The following is a 15,638-nucleotide window of genomic DNA, read 5'->3' as shown; positions in this document are numbered from 1 at the left end:
GGAAAAAAAGACCTTTGGGGAGACTGAGACGTAGATGGGAGGATAATATTAAAATCGATTTGAGGAAAGTGGGATATGATGATAGAGATTGGATTAATATTGCACAGGACAGGGACAGATGGCGCCACATTATCACATTGGAAGTGCGTTTTTGATTCGTTTTGTTGTTATTGATTAGGAAGGTGACATTGTGATACATTTTTGAACTCTTCTTAATATGTGTCATCAATGTAACATGATTAAAGTATGTAGTGCTATTTGAAAAATTTATGACGTCACGTGTACATTGTACCATAATATAGTTACATGCACCAAATCTCCACATTCATATTAGCCCCTCGTTCTAACATAACGATCAAAAACAAAAATTCCAATACCTATCCAAACAAAAAAGTTACAATAGGTGCATAAGATAAATGGGACACTCTGTATTCACTTCACACTCAACTATAATACTAATAATAGACCATGGCTGATCTGTTACACAATTCATAGCAGGCTACACATCTAGTAAAAATAACGTGCACAGTTGATTTTAGGGAACTGGACACACTGTACTGAGTTCTATGGGAGATTCCAATGGCGACTGTATGAAGTTATGGTTGATGCAACTAAGTCAGAAGAAGTGAGCACGTAAATTTGGAAAAATGATGTAATCTGAATGAGGAAGCCAAGTATGTTCATGGCCAATTTCTGTTAGGAATTGTCATAGAAAACAGACAGGAAGACAGGAGCAAACAGATTATTTCTGGTGGTTCTAATAAAGGCTGCATGTTAATCAGCCATGACGACATATTCATGAGCATGGGAAAGTAATGCTAGCCAGGGGGTGAGAGGGGCAGTGGTGTCCTGGCTGAGAGAGACACTAGTGGGTAAGGGCGATTGCAATACCTTCGGTCTGAATTTATGAATTTTGCATATCAGTCACTGGTAGCATCATCTATCACACTGGACAATAGGCTGCCAGAAACCCAGTCCAACCACATCAGTCTCTCCCGGCAAGTTGATGTGGGAGGAGATAAGGAATTGGACCCTGGCTGGATCCTATTTTTTATTCGTATATGTCGGAAAAAAAAGTGTGTGAGGTATTCGAGAAAATACGGTACACGTATCGTACAATTATAAAATTTGCAAATCAAGCTTTCAGGAATAACTTCCTGTAAGGTTAATTTGAATAATTTCGAGGGAAAAATTGTTCCGGGGCCGGGCATCGAACCCGGAACCTTTGGCTAAACGTACCAACGTTCTCCCAACTGAGCTACCCGGCCCTGGAACAATTTTCCCCTCGAAATTATTCAAATTAACTTTACAGGAAGCTATTCCTGAAAGCTTGATTTGCATAATACACGTCACTGTACGTAACAGAAAACCACAATTTAAGTCACACAGAGTTAGTGTGCACTCAATGTTGGTTGCTTGACGGTTGTCAGCCCACTTTGAGGTCTGTGGATATAGAGGGAAAAATTTGATCTGTGTCGGGTAGAGTTCCCGGGTAGCTCAGTTGGGAGAGCGTTGGTACGTTTAACCAAAGGTCCCGGGTTCGATGCCCGGCTCCGGAACAATTTTTCCCTCGAAATTATTCAAATTATAAAATTTAGTAAGAACAAGCTGTAATGGCTGGAAAGATAATCATGCTAACCATACGTCATCCCTGTACTGGTTGGATGATCATTCACCTCTTTGATGCATATGGATGTGTGGTCAGTAGTCGGTTGGTCGGCCTTGGCCCTCTATGGACTGTTACACTCAGGATTAGTACAGACATCAGTTAATTATGGACTATATCACACAGAAGACATGTGAATGGAAGAAACTGGTACAAAAAATCTTGGCAAAAGGATGGGATTGCAGTTGGATTAGTAACAGAAAATACATAATATTTTGATCATGTTTTGTTATATTTTGGTACCAATGCAAGAAAAAAAATACAAAAAGCGACATATTTACACTAGAAAACAAACATTTATTGTAAATTGCAAGCAATGTGTTCAAACCAATTCTTTCTAGTTTTTAATGGGATATTAATTTATATTTTATTGTTTAAATCAATCATGTTCTGTCTTTAAGTTTTGGTATAGGTATTTCCTTCACCTGACATAATTAGGAACATTAAATCCAGACGTTTGAGATGGGCAGGGCATGTAGCACGTATGGGCGAATCCAGAAATGCATATATAGTGTTAGTTGGGAGGCCAGAGGGGAAAAGACCTTTGGGGAGGCCGAGACGTAGATGGGAAGATATTAAAATGGATTTGAGGGAGGTGGGATATGATGGTAGAGATTGGATTCATCTTGCTCAGGATAGGGACCGATGGCGGGCTTATGTGGGGGCGACAATGAACCTCCGGGTTCCTTAAAAGCCAGTAAGTAAGTAGTATTTCTTTCAAGACTCTTTTTTATATTAGAGACGGAATTTTCTTAAATTTGGACAAGCCTACGGTGGCAGAATTTTGAGAAAAAGAATATAATTGAGCTGAAAAAGAAATTGTCATATTTTCCCACTTCACAGATGCCTATTTTAGATAGTAGTGTATGTTAAATTGTTGTTGCATGCCATTCTTTTTACAGTTTGACTACTAAACATCAGATTTTTATAAGTTAGATGATGTGTGGGCACAAAACTTTTGTGCGAGATCGTGCGTATTTGCTTGTTTTCCGCACAGAACCAATACGCGGTAAGTGTGAAATACCACATTCAGTATTCCCAACGTAACACACATAACAATTTCCCTCTTCTTACCGCTTAAGCGCAACATTCATTTTACTGCTTTAGGCTTTTAACATATTATTTTTAGAGACGTTTAACATAGTAATAATTATAAATTGGAAACTTCCACTGCAATTTCACCTAAATTGCACTGTTAATTACTCTTTTTAAATATCTGCAAAAATTAAGTAAAGTCTACTACTCCACGAAAGCTATTGTATTCCTGATACAAGTAACATTAAGGAAGCCGTGAAAAAATCAACAAGATTCCAGATGCCGATGTTATTACTGCAATATGTTATATAAATAATATTGTTAAAATGTTAAAATGAAAAATAAATCATTACATAACCTTACCGTTTGTTTTAAGTTCGCATTTATAGACTGGGGGAAAAAAAAGACAGACGTATATCACGGCCTGCTGCAGTATAGATATTTTTTTCTAAAGTTGCCGTCATTAAACAGAAACCAAGATGGAGATTTCATTGCAACTAATTAGAAATTCCTCTTTCAGGTATGTAATAAACGATCTTCGCACAAAATAATGTACGATACACGAGCGGTATGTTTGTTTTCATGTTCTCGGAAATTAAAAAAGCTCAACTACGTTTCGCTTTTTCAATCTTTTTCTCTAACATGAAAACGTCAACATACCGCTCTTGTAACGCATATTACTTTTTCAGGCCCGTGTGTGTAGCAGTACCTAACTATGGAGCTGACAATGACAGTTCAGGAAATTGGTTTGAACACACCATATAAATGATAATTGTAAATATTGTACAAGCTGTCAAAATACCATACTAATATGGCACAACTATGAAATGTTCTTTGGTAAACAATCTTAGAGAAAAGAAAACAGGTGAATGAAATAAACAATTCACTACTTTGTACATATGATATAATATCAATAAAATTATTATAAGTAGGAAGCGGATTTTTATGTGCTAAAAATTTTAATATATTTATTTTTTATGTGCTAAAAAGTACAAAAATATTTGCTAAAATAAAAAAAAATATATTTTTTTAAAAATATGACAAAAATACCTTACTTAGCTTGGAAAAAAAAAAATGTTACTAGGTATTCACCAACCACACTTAAGTGCTAGTAGTTGGCCGAGAATTGCTGTGAACAACAAAGGTCATCTCCAAATTCTCCATCGCAAATGCATGCCGATTATCTCTGAATAACGACATACTGTGAAAACGATCTTTCCACATCACAGGACGTCAGACATGCATATTTAAAGAGAGGAATGTCACAAACACATACATAGTCAGTTTCACCTACAGACACACCCTCCAAAACTTGAGCAAGTTTACACATTTTCTTTATATTCACTGTTTTTCCCAAATACATTCTGGAATTTGCCCCTTAATACTTGTATACTTCTGAACCTGGTAGCCAGTCTAGTTTAATTTCCACGGCACACACCTCCCTGTTTCAGACAACAGGTTTTTGGATGTTTCCATTTTTTTTATGGTGTCACACAAAAAGCTTAAATTTGCTAATAGGAAAGCCAAATCGTTTTTTAAACAGCCATCTTTCAGTATATCTTGAAGGATATCGATTGACGAAGCCCGATAACAGGGAATCACAAGATGTATTGCCTTACTTGATGGACATGAGCGAGAGGCGAGAGATTTGTTTAAATTAAATAATGTTCATACCCGAGCTCTTATCTGTTGTGTTTCACAAACAAAGCGTGGAATGAAATCATCTTCAGCAACAATAAACATTCCTAATTATATGTTGCAAGATCTCTCCTCCTTGTCCACGTTAATTTATTCTCTAATAATAACATTGCTATGCTGCCTAGCAGTTCTCAGAACTTGAGGCGATACTGTTACAAAAAATGGATCATGGATACACCACACAGCACTTAGAAACACGAAGCAACCAAGAATTCTTAAAAAAGACAACATACTTCTGAGTGATATAATTGATTTAGTTTTAAAATATTTGAAAGTTCTTGTAAAAAAATCATTTAAGTAAAAAAAACTCCAAGATTTATGTGTTTATAATAGATTTCCTGAAAATATGTATTTACATAATTTTTTTGTGAAAATATGTGTTTTTATGTGAAATAAAATTCGGGGTTTAAACTTGAAACTTCATGTTCGGAATTTTTAACTTTGTTAATTGTGTTTTATCACACACAAAAAGAATATTTAATTACATAGAAATCCGCTCCTTAATTATAAGGCATACATAACTTCAATCTAGTACCTGTCATTCTTTTCTCCGGTTACATGAATATATTATGCTGGAATAACCAGAGTCAAGCTATACACACATTAATAGGTCATCCAGGAACTAAGCTCCAGTTAAGATTTAAAGTGTAAAACATTACAGACTGAAGATTTTAATTTCCCTGCTACCCTACAGTATGATAGTCGATATGTATATCATCATAGGGTATTGGGAAGCCACATTGAAAGGCGTATTGGCAGTTTGAAATGATAAGACATTTGGGAAGTTGGTCTGACAGTGAAATGCGTGCAGACATTCCATTTCTGTGGGCAAAGGACCATGTGGCAAAGGCAATTTACAAACTTAACTACAATTACAGTATTTGCTTTTATATTGCTTTCTATGATATTTGGATTTTGTTTAAATCTTGCTGGATGTTTAAGATTCATCCATTTTGAGTGTTTATAATGTGTCCAATGTTTCCAAACTTTCTGTGATGTGTGTCTATTCGTTATTTGACGTTTATATAAAATACCTTCAGTAACATTAAATGATGAAATTGATGCTGCAATGAAGAATGTTAGAATATCACAGTGTCTACTAATATAACAACACTGAAATTATATCAAACTGAGCATAACATTCTCACAAATATTTCCCATTTCTTTAGCCGCAACCATTAGAAACACACATTATATGGCAGAGCAAAATTTACACTTTCTGCCATAATTACACACATTATCACCTTAACTGATAAACACTGACTTTTATGCTGCCTGATATTCCTTGTCTATATATTCTACCTTTAAACATTCAACCTGTGGAAATACAGTGTAAATTTCCATCTCCTTGCTTATTACAAGCTGAAAACAGTACAAGTCATTTATATTAAAAAGTAAAATCCTTTCCCTTAAAAACAAATCTAAAGATATGTTATTGCTAGAGCTGAAATTATATTAAATAAAAATACTGAAATGCGCATAAAAATTGCTAAAACATGCATTATAAATAAACATGTTTAATTCATATAATCGTACTGTTGCAGTATACATACTCATCATGCCAATCAACCTAACATTTTTCTTCAATACTGTTTAAAAATTGTAGTTTTGTAGTGTAAAAACTTTTATGCTCGACCATGCCGAAATGTAGTAATTATACACCTGGCAGCAGCCCTTTAATGGACCTCATTAAAGTTCAGGTATTCCACCAATCAGAAAATACCATTGTAGCAATATGAAAGCGCAAGTATCGATTATTTTCGGATATGCAATCGAAAGACAACTGTTTTTGCAGGAGTTCTGCGATAATTTTAGTAGATGCTGGCGGCGACATCACAACATTGAAATGTCACGGAGGATGGAAATCCAATACTGTCGCAGAAGGTTATGCTGAAGAATCAATCCAAAATAAAATTGAAATCTCAAATACAATATTAAACTCAGTCGAAATTAACATCAATTCACCGTCATCTTCCAGCTTTCACAAAGCACTTTCCCGCAAATTCATTTCACCAATTGCACAATAAATCACCTATATTTGAAATAAAGTCAGTTCTGTTACTATAATAATTAGCGTTAATTGTAAATAATATTCAAATAAATTCAATTTGTTATCTCGTTTTTCAATTCTAAACCAATTTCAAGGTCATATCAAGATTAATGTTTATTTTACTCTCTAGATTATATCAAGGTCAATGTCGACATTTGTTTCTCGGAAAAAATCAATACTTTAGCGTCTGCGCACATCTCACAATTTACGAGATATTGCAGTTCAGTTCCGCTCCTCAGTCAGATAAGAATAACATGAATACTTATGAATAATTTCAAGTTAGAAATATGGTCGAGCATAAAAAGTCGTATGGAACTTGACTATAATGGTAATTAAGACGCTCGTATGAAAATTATGAAACTCGCTTGCGCTCGTTTCATAAACATACTATTAAAGTTCAATTTTAAAGCCATAATTGCAAGTTGGAGAAATACATTCATATAGGCTATATGTGTTACTCTTGAACTATTCTGCATTGAGGAGTAAAGAAAAGCTAGTAGCACAGATAACTCACAGCATCAAGTTAATTTTTTGTTTCTTTCGGAATTTACATCACAAAACAAAATTCAGCTTTTACAGCAAGTCATAGCTTAAAAGGTAAACATCTGCAATTTATACATTCTTTTTTGTTGTACAGTAGAAAAAGAAAGCATGCATACATAAATATTTTTCCTTCATACTATGCACTTATATGCATAATGAAATGTATGTAAAAAATTCACTTTTTCGTAATTTCCAAAATGTTATGAAATATGAATTTTTCATATAAATCCAGACTCTAGATATGACACACCTTCATACAATTTTATTTACATACTATACAATTATTAAATTATTTACACAAGTCCAAGAAAATTGCCAACATGGCCATCAGAAACGGTGGTATAACGTCATATTTTTATTATGAGGTCAAGAATTTTTAATCAAAACAAGAGGAAAATAACAGAAATAATCTTATTCCATCAACATAATATCCACACAAAATACGTATAATATTTTTTGCATGATCGTGTTTTTGTTGTATTTACAACTATTGTTGTTAGGCCTTGAAAGTTAGAATTCCCAAACAGAAACCTGTTGCTAGGGAAACCCGAAACCATTCTTCATAACATAAAACGACTGGGTGTTCATTTCAAAGTGTGTCATGACGTCACTTTTGTGAGTCAGCGATTTGAAGCGAATTTCAGCTTTTATGTTAGAGAAGTTGCCTATTAATCAAGGTGTTCAATCTGAACTTGAGAACGTGTACGGTATAACTTGAATGTCGTAGCAACAGATGGCGGTCTGTAAAGTCTGTGTGCTACCATAACCTCTTTCGAACTGTGTTTTGTGCGGGCAAGTCTTACGCAGGGTATTTGTTATCATCAATTGCGTACGGCAACATTCCACAACACAAATCAAATGCTCCGTGCCATGATGACCGTCCAAGTTAATGTTAACAAATACGTAAGTAATCGTCTTAACTCTCTCCCCATATCCCGACAGTAAGAAAAAAAACTCACTTCAGTACGTGTTTTCAAACAGTTCACATTCTTGCCACTATTGGCGTTACCGTACGTATCGGTAAGTAATCTTCAGAATGAACGCCGTACTTGCTAGGCAACTTCTCTCGCATTTAGGTGATACGCCTCTGCGGAAGTGTAGGAAGATTGAATTCTCTAGGTTCATCGGATAGCCACATGACGACATATAGCGAGCCATGACACATTTTGAACTGAACATCCAGTATACTGAAATAGACCCAATACAGTGCACTTATTGTCACTTAGTTACCATTATAGTATAGTTTTCCGACCAGCCTCATGGCCTAGTGGTCAGAGCTTCTGGCTATAGTTCATTAGGTCCCGGGTTCGATTCCCGGTTAGAGCACAGGGGATTATTCCATGGTCTGGAATTTAGGTTAAGTTTAGATTTAAGACTTCTCCTGGCACCACATTATCATAATCATCCTATCACATCATCGGGGTAATGTAACTCCGCCTTCCAGGTGCTCCAACCTCAGAAGTGGGTTACAACTAAGCCACGGCCAGGAGAGAAGACCAGAAATGTCGAAAAGACAACCTGGTGGCATTGGATAAAAAAAAAAAAGTATAGTTTTCCGAATAATGCTCTAGATTTTCAATGCAAAATATTATATTGTATTTGCAATTTTAAAAATATGATCATGCAAAAAATCCTGTACAATTACAGGTTTGTGAAGTGCATTACAAAATCTCGGAAACTGAAAAACGAGTAGAGCGAGTTTTTCAAACTTTTCTCGATTTCGTGAAAAGCACTTCCCAAGCTTGTATCATAACATACTATTTTAAAAACTCTGAACTGCTTATTTTCCTGAAGATTTCCCTCTCAATGATAACTATAAAAAATCATATGATTCATCCAGATGAACGATACTAAAGGACTGTCACTACTATATAAATAATTAAACTAACCAAAGAACTCAATGGATCTAGGTTTCATCGACTTAATAGTACATGTATTTTATTAAAGCTTGAAGGCACCGATTAAATATTGCCATGTGATCAACACATGAACTTATATGTGATTATATCACTCAAGCCATTGGGCATGTTTCTAATGCCATCAATGATGCTGAATATTTGATTATTTCCTTGATATCCTGTGCCGCAGGCAAGACAATGCTCTTTAGAATGCCAACCACATAAGCACGGCTATTAAACAAATTGGGTACGTAGCTGTGATTCATAATGCATTTTCAAAGGTTACTAAACTATGCTTTTGTTGAAATGTGTGTTTTTGTACTGTGTTGAGAGATTATTACGCCACCAGCACAGCTCAGGCAGTAGCACATTTGCCTGCTGATTCAGAGTTGCACTCAGGTGTGGGTTCGATTCACGCTTGGGCTGATTACCTGGTTGGGTTTTTCCCGAAGTTTTCCCCAACTGTAAGGCAAAATTCAGGTAATCTATGCCGAATCCTCGGCCTCATCTAGCCAAATATCATTTCACTATCACCAATTCCATCGATGCTAAATAAGAGAGTGATTGATATAGCGTCGTTAAATAACCAAGTAAAAAAAATTACATATGTCTAAGCCTCAAGTTTTAAGTCTGTAGCCAGGAGGAAAAAGATCTTAAGTAAAAATGTTATACTTTTCAGGAGAGCAGTAGAAAGACTGAAATTGGTGTCAATTATAGAGTTCTTATAATTAAGAGGTTTTTCCTGGATATTATTTGTTTATATTTCTTCTAAAATAGGTAATGTTGCTCATTTAACAATTTTCTTGATTATTTCCAAAAATAGCCGCACTTAAACCCTTTTAAGTCTAGAACCCAAACTGAGAACAAGGGACTATTTAAACATAAGATCTTTTTCATGTCAAAATAAATGGGAAATGTAATTATTAGGAATGCAAAATAGGTCTTAAACAATATAGGACTGTGTGCCTGGTGCTTAAAGTTTTAAAAGTAAAGAGCATCAGTATGTGATAAAATAGCTAAAATACAAGTTAGACCTTTTTAATAGGGAAGCATGGAAAGTAAACATGTGATGTTTGTAAGGAATAAAGTATTAAATATTCTTAAGTCCTTTATTCTGTGTGTGCTCGATTCAAAAAGTACTTAGGACATTTGGTAACGCTCTATAAATCCAGTCAGGAGTCTTATTTGACTTTAACCATTTTACCAGATTGTAGAGAATAATTGTTTCTGCTTTCAGAATATATAAAAGTCTCATTTGCACAAAAAATCGACTTAAGTCCTTTTTCCTCCTGGCCACAGAAGTAATAACAGTAAACATAAGTAAACAGTCAGGTAGAGGAGTTAGAAGATAACTTTTAATATTTTGGTGTGTGGTGTGCAGATTGTGTCCAAAGAATAATAAGGACCATTTTCTTCATATTCTCCTTCTACCACAAAGAAAGACAACATATGTGTCGACTCTAAGGGTACTCTCCCATCTGGATATAGGATGACCAACTGAATTGCGACCTTCAGGTTTTTATTAAAGTTCTGTAAGTTGTGTTGAATCCAGTGGCGGCTGATTGACTGAGGCAAGTGAGGCCGGGCCTGAGTCACTTGGCTTAACTGAAATCAAATTTTGTGTTTTTATATAATGTATTAGTTATTTGAATGAAGCATATATCGCTGTAGATGCATTTGAAAACTTTGATGTATATAGACCTGTTTTGCAGTAAAATTTGTTCCTGAGGCCAGAATCGTTCGTGCCGGGTTTGGCTTAATGCATTTCATGTCCTTTCACGGGCTTTGAGTTTATGCTTAAAACGTTGTAGCTGAGGCACAATTCGGCTGGCCTGGTCAGGTTTCACTCCTCCCATCCATGGGCCGGCCTCAAGGGTAGAGGGGGGTGGGAATAGCAGTGGTGACTTGTCTTCCTAACTAGGCCATAAATAACAAAATTCCAGCTCTTTGACAAGCAGAAACCCACTCGAGATTCTCTCCCCTTATGTCTCAGTTTATGACATAAGCGAGGGTGTTCTACTAATGTACTTCGTGGTACAGTAGTGAATCTGGGCCAATGTTGTTATTATTTCGGGAAAATATAAACAGAAACAAATGAGAGAAATAATGCTGGTGCAGTTAATTCATTGTTAGAGTGTCCCTTTTCGAGGAGAAATAATACTAAAAGAAAGGAAGTTTTAAATAAAAAGAGAGACTACCGAGATATCTACGACATCGCTGATAATTTTTCTGACACATAATCTTAAAACGCGAGTTTCTATTGCATCCTGGTATGGACAACATAAATGGTTAAGTGATAATGTGATGCAAAATAAACTTCTCTTGGCCTTGTTTGTTGCTGTCAAAGGAAAAAAATAAAAAGAAAAGAAAGAAAGGGGAATTCCAACACATGATATGGGATGCTTCATCACACTGAAACAATCACTGAAACTCACAGCATAACAGCTTATTTGGTGAGTGAAATTATTATTTTTCATTAATAGTAATAAGAATAGACTAATAATAGTAATAATAATAATAATAATAATACAGTAATAATGATATTAATAATATAATAACAATAATAATTAATATCATAAACAAACATTTCCTATCGGAGGCACTTAAACTAGTTGCATCTGGCCTCACCGAGGATTTTGATCACCGGCCGCTACTGATTGAATCCATCAGTTCAATATGTTGTAAGAGTCAGGTTATGATTGTGGTGAGGACAGAAGAAAAGATAGAGCAGATTAAGATAGAGTATGATGGGCAACAGCTGACACAGGTGGAAAGCTATGAATATCTAGGAACAACAATCCAACAAACAGGCAAATTACAAGGAGAGGTGCGCAAGCGAGCACAAATGGCCACTAATGCCTACTATACCCTGAACCATTGCTTATTTGGTAAAGAAGAAGTGGATAAAAAGACCAAGACCCGTGTTTACCATGCAGTTTTGGAGCCAATACTACTATATGTTAGCAATAGCTGGGCAGTGATGAAGAATGACATAAGTAAAGTTAATGCAGTGCAAATGAAGTGCCAAAGAAGAATAGTAGGGAAAATGCGAAGGGACAGGGTAAGAAACGAGAGGATACGGGAGGATTTACAACTGTCACCCATAAGCAAGAGGATGGAAGACCGACAACTTATTTGGTCTGGACATGTTACATGGATAGAGGAGCACTGCAAACCACGCCAATTCTTGGAGGCTAGGCCGCAAGGGAAGTGACCTACAGGCAGACCAAGGACCACATGGGAGAAGGTGATGAAGCAGATCGCGGCAAGCCGGGGGAAAACACTGGGTCAGCTCTGCAGCCTAGCTGAGGATAGGGACAAATACAAGAAGTGGGTCCAAGGCAATCTCCTAACGCTGTGATAGTGACATAACTAGGGAAGAAGAAGTATCGATGTCACATTCGATATTTTATTTTATTCACAACTAGCCATACCCGTGCGCTCCGCTGCACCTGTTAGAAATAAATATAAAGTAATTACATAATTAAAATAGGACGTTTGATCCAGGGAACAACTTTTACAACAGCGCAAGATAATCTGCTTCGCTCATTACCCATTTTTCTTTTTGCATTGCACTTATTGCATATATATTTTATGTATTTTAACACGATTCAATTGACCATAGTTAAAATTTGAATTCTAAATAATGGATTGCTAAGCTAACGTACTATTACTGCATATTAAATCAATACACTCTCGTTGTTCGTTAATTCTCTGAGATTAAAATGAGTGTACATAAATATTATTTTAAGAAATACAGAAAACGAATGTACAAAATAGCCTATCAAATTTTCTGTGCATAAGAAGCTATTTTAATCTTACCTGTCCTCAATTCACTCAGACATTACCGTAATAACATTATAGCATTATGTCCATCTAGAGAAACTACACTTTCCAATGGTCAAATAATAATTAATTATACAAATCGGTTAATTTAGCTTCTGATATTACGTCATACAAACACAGAAACATTCTCTGTAGGCTATGTTTAATAGCTTTCGATTGTTGATGTCCAAGGCCCCTGTTTCGATTGTTGTTGTCCAAGGCCCCTTATAGACGAAGTCATTTGTTCTTAATTCATTGCACAGTCTTAGATGGCGTTATTTTAATTTTAAAACTCATTTATCTCATTAAATATCAGTCCTATCAAAATTTTGTAAAGAATAAAACTTATCGGAAATCATTTTTAAAGAAACTTTTGTTATGTAACATTTTTCACAAAAATCAATAATAAGCGAGATATTTCGATTTATTTAATTCAGGCCCCCTTATAACCCCCCTTTTAAATAAAGTATTTTGAATGCCATATAGCCTAAAATCTAAGTTACAACGAACTTAATTTATATTCCAATTTTCATATAAATCGGTTCAGCCATTATCGCGTGAAAAGGTAACAAACATACAGACAGACATACAAACAAAAATTTCAAAAATGCGATTTTCGGTTTCAGGATGGTTAATTATATATGTTAGGACCAATTATTTTTGGAAAATCGAAAATTACCAGAAACATTTCGGCTACAGATTTATTATTAGTATAGATTCCAAGCGCTCAGTGCTCTTAAGGGTGTGTCCTGAACTGTTGGCTGCATAGGAACTGTTGGTGGTGGGACATCAAGGAAATAATAACACTGTACTTATACGAGGATGTATGCAAAGAACTAACACTCAGATAAATGACATATAGCCAACAGAAATTATGTAACATGGAGACTCAAATTTGTATTGCTGTTCTTTACACATGATATCCCAAAATCTGTGCACTAATATCACAGTATTGTATTCTATAGTCAGAATTTAAGTATAAAAGTAAAATAATTATCTAGATATGACAATTTTCTAGCTATTTGCATTAAAAGTTAATATAATATACATTTTTCTCAGTACGTAAATACTTCAATCTATTATCATATTATTACCGTAGCTAATTTTAACAGGAAATAATTGGGAACTGTTAAGTTTTGACTACAGGATATGATCACAGTCTAGTACATATAGACACGAAGCTTGAGTTTACTAGGTACTAGGAACAATAGACTGTGCAGGTATTATTTCGCATTGTCTGTGATGAGGCGATAGTAGCAATTCTAGTGGTTAGCAACTATCTATGGATGCATATTTACTACGTATTGAGTTTCGTGACTGTATACACTAGACTGTGATATGATGTTAGTGTGGATTTTGGGACATTCTGTATGGGTTGTGTGTGGGTGTGCACACACACACACACACACACAGATTGGTTCTCGATCCTATATAGTACTTACGGAGCTTATTCCAAGAGAGGAAGGAGGTTAATTTGACAAAGCATTACTTAAAAAAAACCTCTAGTTTATTAATTATCCAGTACGGCTAGGTTGTTTTATCCTCCCACCCCACAAGTGGAAAATTGATTAAAATCATTAATGAATATCCAGGTCAATCAGCTGAGCACAGAAAACACCTTTAATGTGCACTCCATCCATCTGTTAACCTACGTCAAACAAAGCTGAATATGCAAGTAATCTATTTAACAAAATGGAAAATAACACTGTAAACAAAAAAAAAAAATCGAATCCATTTTATATGACCTTTATAATCGGAATAATGGGTGAGTGACAAAAAATCAAGTTTCCTCCCTTAATTAAAAAAAAAAAAAATCGAAATGATCTCAATAAGCTCCGTAAACATCAGTAGAAATTCGTAAAACACCTTGTATATTGTATTATAAATGAAAAGTATAACATATAATATTTAAACCAGTCAAGTGAATTGTTGCTCTTGCGTAGAAATAACGAAAGAAAGTAGGTTCATTTGTACTTGGAAAATTTTAATGTCTATACCTTACTATGTCACAAGAAGAAAAGATCATATAAAAATTGTGTTGAAATAAGAAATTCATAGTCCAAATTTATGTCTTAATCAGATGACTGATTTAAATATATCAAGTCACCATTCCATCTTTTGAAAATGTTGACCTGGCGCAATCAAACACAGTACATCAGTGTTCCACTTGATATATTTCTGCTCCAACATTGGGTTCAGTTGAAAAAACAAGACTGTTCAAATCTTTATCGATAGCCGCTGGATGGCCTTTGTAGAACTTTTCTTTCAACATGTTGATATAGTCGTCAACTGTATCCTTAGTTGTAAGTGCGACGATGCAGCCTCCCCAACTGAAATTGATCAGCAGTGTTTGTGAATTACTATGACATGAGAGACGTAATCACCTATGTACAAATTTATATATCACAAACAATACTCTACTTCATAACGGCACATTATTCACCCATTCCTTAAATAATAATAATAATGATAATGATAATGATAATGATGATGATGATGATTTACTCTTTCTAAAATTGTGTTATCTCGGGTTGTGGGTTCGATTCCTGCTGGGCTGATTACCTGGTTAAGTTTTTTCCCGAGGTTTCCCCAACTGTTAGGGGGATGTCAGGTAATCTAAGGCGAATCCTTGGCATCATCTCACCAAATATCATTTTGCTATCACCATTTACTTATTTATTAATGATATCAAGAAATACAGAATTTTATTAGTGCATATTTAGTAGGATTTTAGGACATGAACTTCCTGGCCCTAATGATGAGAGTTGGATGTTGTAATAATGGTAGTCTTGTTGCTAATGGTGGTGATTATGAAGAAAAAAATGGAAAAATATGGGGGTTAATTTGATTATGATGAAAGTTGATGCTGGTGGTGGTTACTATGGTAATTTCTTGCTGGAGGTTGTAGTGTCATCTTGATAAT

The 15,638-nt window shown here is 35.1% G+C and overlaps 1 protein-coding gene across 1 annotated transcript in view; it reads right to left on the bottom strand.

Annotated features, from left to right (window-relative positions):
- Positions 1-1,879: 1,879 nt before the first annotated feature.
- LOC138702966 (N-acetylgalactosamine kinase-like) overlaps positions 1,880-15,638 on the bottom strand; it is a 33,618-nt gene continuing 19,859 nt past the window's right edge. Inside the window, exon 10 of the mRNA XM_069830404.1 lies at positions 1,880-15,045. Within this exon, the coding sequence (XP_069686505.1) occupies positions 14,871-15,045 (175 nt within the window). The 3' untranslated portion in view covers positions 1,880-14,870. The remainder of the gene's footprint in view (positions 15,046-15,638) is intronic.

This window comes from Periplaneta americana, chromosome 7 (genome assembly GCF_040183065.1).
Source record: "Periplaneta americana isolate PAMFEO1 chromosome 7, P.americana_PAMFEO1_priV1, whole genome shotgun sequence".
Taxonomy (NCBI): Eukaryota; Metazoa; Arthropoda; class Insecta; order Blattodea; family Blattidae; genus Periplaneta; species Periplaneta americana.
This window is presented reverse-complemented; position numbering and strand designations above follow the sequence as displayed.